The sequence below is a fragment of the Microtus ochrogaster genome, unplaced genomic scaffold (genome assembly GCF_000317375.1).
Source record: "Microtus ochrogaster isolate Prairie Vole_2 unplaced genomic scaffold, MicOch1.0 UNK31, whole genome shotgun sequence".
Lineage (NCBI taxonomy): Eukaryota > Metazoa > Chordata > Mammalia > Rodentia > Cricetidae > Microtus > Microtus ochrogaster.
In genome coordinates this window covers 2607012-2611108 of record NW_004949129.1, presented here as the reverse complement: position 1 = coordinate 2611108, position 4097 = coordinate 2607012, and the positions used below count along the sequence as shown (strand labels likewise).

Here is a 4097-nt window from a genome sequence, read left to right as displayed (position 1 = left end):
AGCCACCATGTGGTTGCTGGGAATTGAACTCAGGACCTTTGGAAGAGCAGGCAATGCTCTTAACCACTGAGCCATCTCTCCAGCCCCTGTTGTTTTTTCTAAGAAAGAGTTTCTCTGTGTAGCTTTGGAGCCTGTCCAGGAACTCACAGAGATTCGCCCGTCTCTGCCTCCCAAGGGTTGAGATTAAAGGCATGCGTCACCCGGTCAGACCAAATCCTTTATAGGTATGTAAAGGAACTGAACTTCACCATCTATGGCAGGAAGCAAGAACCGAAAAGATGCAGGCGAGAGCACGTCCAGCTATCATGTGAAGGATGGATGGGAGAGGCACAAAACTGGAGACCGGTTAAGACCAAATGAGACCAAATACACAAGGTACCTTGCAGGCGCAAAGCACGAAGTCCGCGAGAACACAGGTGTGTGTGGGCATGCACACATGCGTGCAAGCCAGGACCTTGCTCTCTAGCTCAGGCTACTCTCCAACTCGAGCTCTTACTGACTGTACCTCCCAAGCACTAGAACTAAAGGCATGTACCATCTGCTTGCCTTCTTTGCCCTTAACTGCCTTTCCCCCTTTCCCATGTTGTTCCTTCCTTCTTCCTTCCTACATTCTATCCTTTGAGCAGGACTTTCTTCACCACCACCACCACACACACACCCTTACTTTGTCCTACAAAAGTCCTCCTTTCCATCCCAGGGCACAGATGACGACAATCATTTCTGGAGAAAGTTGTAGATGTCACAACTGCGGGAGATTCGAGTGCTAATGGCAGCTTGGGGCTGATTATACAATGTGCAGGACAGCCCCACACCGCACAGTTATCGAGCCCAAACTGCCAATACCTCTGAGGTTAAGAATTTCTGGATTAGGGCTAGAGAGATGGCTCGGTGGTTAAGAGCACTGACTGGTCTTTCAGTGGACCGGGGTTCAATTCCCAGCATCCACGTGGCAGCTCATAAGTGTGTATAAATCTAGTCCCTGGGCAATTTAACACCTTCACACCATTGCACACAGAAACCCTGTCTCAAAAAGCCAAAAAAAAAAAAGAAAGAAAAGAAAAAGAATTTCTAGATTAGCACCATCCTGTCAGGGATGACTAGTTTTAGCTGTCAACTTCAATAGAGGAACCGCCTCCACCAGACTGTGGGAATGTTCGTGGGTGCATTTTCTGGATGGCTAATTGAAGCAGGAGGGCCCCGCCCACTGTGGGCGGTGCCATCCCTGCGTGGGTGGGCCTGAGCTGTTTAAGGAAGGTAGCTGAGTAAGCCAAGGGAAGCAAGCCAGTAAGCAGCACTCCTCCACGGTTTCTGCTTCAGTTCCCGCCTCCAGGTTACAACTTGCGCTCCTCCCTGGCTTCCCTTAACGATGGGCTCTAACCTGTAAGATGCAATAAGCCCTCTCCTCCGAATGCTGCTTTTGGTTTTATCAAGGCATCAGAGAAACAAACCAATACATTGTCCATCAACACAGTTACACTAAACTAAACCAACTTTGATGGAGTCCTGGAATTTGATCAAATTAAGGATACCTGGCAAACTCAGCCTAATGGATGGATATATAAACTAATACATTTATTGATTCAATTAGCTTCACTTTGAGAAGATCGATAGTTTTCTAATCTAGCTCTGTGCTTCGTGGATACTTCCACTTTATTTAAGGTATTAGTTCCCACAAATGAACTACACGACTTAAAAAGCAATTGCCACTTAGCCTTTAAATAAAATACATAAATCCAGAAGACAGCTGCCTTGTCACTACAGATCAAAGCAAAGCACTGATGTAGGGGATGAAACAAGGATGGACAAGATTTAAAACGGACTCCTCCAAACAGCACAGCTCAGAATCCGGGAGGACCGGAGCCCATCCTTCGACAGTCCAGGTCCACGATACAAGTGTAAACTCCTAGCTAAGAAAAGAGGCTGTGTTCCAAGATAACATACACAAAATAAAGTCTGTGTACCCAGGTCTGCCTCCTTCCGTACCATGAGTCCAACTGTCCCCCTCCCTAACTCAGACTTCCCCGCCTGGAAGCCCCCTGTCCCCCGCCAATCATCAAACACAGACACCAGCAGACATCACTTGGAGCACATCTTCCCCAGTCTCATCCCAATCCTTCCGTGGTCTTAACCAATGCGTTCTGTCTCCAGGTTTACCACCCCTTTGTGTTGAAAACAAGACCTCATCACCAGGGTTACCCACTGTTACCCCCGACTTCCACCGCACCCCTGCCAGTTTCCGTTCCCCGACGCCAGTGGGTCTCGGGCCTAAATCCTAACCGCCTAGGCCTCCGGCACTTACCAGGTCTCCGCCTCCCATGACGGTGGAGACGTTTCCTCAGTCCGTGGACCTGAAAGATTCAGCGAAGATGGAGAGGAACGGTCTCACTTCTGAGACCGCCTCTCAGGACCTAATCCCTAAAGGAACCAGCTGCCCTTTCCCCGCCCTCTCTAGCCCGCACTTCCGGGAGTGGCGTCACGTACCTGCGTCAGCGTCTCGGAGCGATGACGTTCGGGTGCTAGCCCTAAATCGACGTGACTAGCTAAAGCTGTGTGTAGTTTCTACCCACTCTCAGGGCTTAGGTGGTCTCACTTTGGTCGCTTCACGTAACCACCTCGTCTAAGGTCCCCCAACTGCTGAAAAGCCGTAGGAAAGGTTCTGTTGCCTTGGTAACGCATCAGGGCCCTGCTGTAGAACCGCGACTCTGTCAGACGTGGTATCCGCCAACTTAGGCCGCCTTCCTAGAGCGCCGCTACACCAGGATTTCCAAACCAACTTTGAAAACTGGGCTTTCGGCCAACTCCCTCAATCCCGGTTTGTTTTATAGGCATAGGTACCGTCAAACAAAATTCCAGAGCCGGACGGTGGTGGCTCACGCCTGTAATCCCAGCACTTGGGAGTTCGAGGCCAACCTGGTCTACCAAGGGAGTTACAGGACTTCCAGGACAGGCTCCAAAGCTACAGAGAAACCCTGTCTCGAAAAAAAAAAAAATTCCAAAAGTCAGACGTGGTGGCACGCTCCCACCGTTTTCGCGCTTGGGAGGTAGGGACTGGAAGATCAGGAGTTCAAGGCCAGGTTTGAGGTTATCCTTGTCTAAAACAACCAGTTTCAAAAAGAGAAAAGGCTGCTTGGGCGTGGTGGCATGTGCCTTTAATCCCAGTTCTAGGGAGGCAGAGGCCAACAGATCTTTGTAAATTTAAGGTCAGTCTGGTCTACAGAGTGAGTTCCAGGGTTACATAGAAAAACCCTGTCTTGGGGGGAAGGGGGGAGAGAAAAAAAAAGGCCAAGATTGGCCACACACACGGTGGTGGCGCGCATGCCTCTTATCCCAACATTTGGGAGGCAGGGACAGGAGGATATCTGAGTTTGAGACCAGCCTGATCTACAGAACAAGTTCCAGGATAGGCTCCAAAGCTACACAGAGAAACCGCGTCACCAAAACAAAAGAGAGAGAGAAATCACGATTACATCCTCGGCCAAGTTTAGAATCTGCCTACTTGCTGCTGCTTTTTATTTGTTTGTTTGCTTGGTTGGTTTGTTTGTTTTGTTTTTCGAGACAGGGTTTGTAGGTCTTGTAGACCAGGCTACAAGGCATGCCCCACTACGGCCTGGCTACTTGCTTCTTATAGTCTTATAGTCTTCATTTTATTTTGTTTTTTGTTATTGAGACAGGTTCTCTCAATGTAAAACCCTGGCTGTTTTCTGGGAACAATGCAGATCAGGCTTGCCTCGAACTCAGAGATCAGCCTGCCTCTGCGTCCACCCCAGTGCTGGGGTCAAAGGGGTGCGCCACCACGGCCCGACCTACATACACACTTTTCTTTTCTTTTGGTTTTTTGAGACAGGGTTTCTCTGTAGCTTTGGAGCCTGTCCTGGAAATAGCTCTTCTAGACCAGGCTGGCCTCGAACTCAAAGAGATCCACCTGCCTCTGCCTCCCAAGTGCTAGGATTAAAGGCATGTGCCAGCACAGCCTGGCACGCACACACTCTTTTAAAAAAAAAATGGTGGTGGTGTTGCATGTTGCTGCATGCTTTTAATCTCAACTTTTTTGTTTTTTGTTTTTTTGGTTTTTCGAGACAGGGTTTCTCTGTGGCTTT

The 4097-nt window shown here is 49.1% G+C and overlaps 1 protein-coding gene across 1 annotated transcript in view; it reads right to left on the bottom strand.

Annotated features, from left to right (window-relative positions):
- Nucleotides 1-2458, bottom strand: part of Cwc25 (CWC25 spliceosome associated protein homolog) — a 22879-nt gene extending 20421 nt beyond the window's left edge. The window contains exon 1 of the mRNA XM_005368311.3: nucleotides 2300-2458. Coding sequence (XP_005368368.1) covers nucleotides 2300-2317 — 18 coding nt within the window. The 5' untranslated portion in view covers nucleotides 2318-2458. The remainder of the gene's footprint in view (nucleotides 1-2299) is intronic.
- Nucleotides 2459-4097: the final 1639 nt, after the last annotated feature.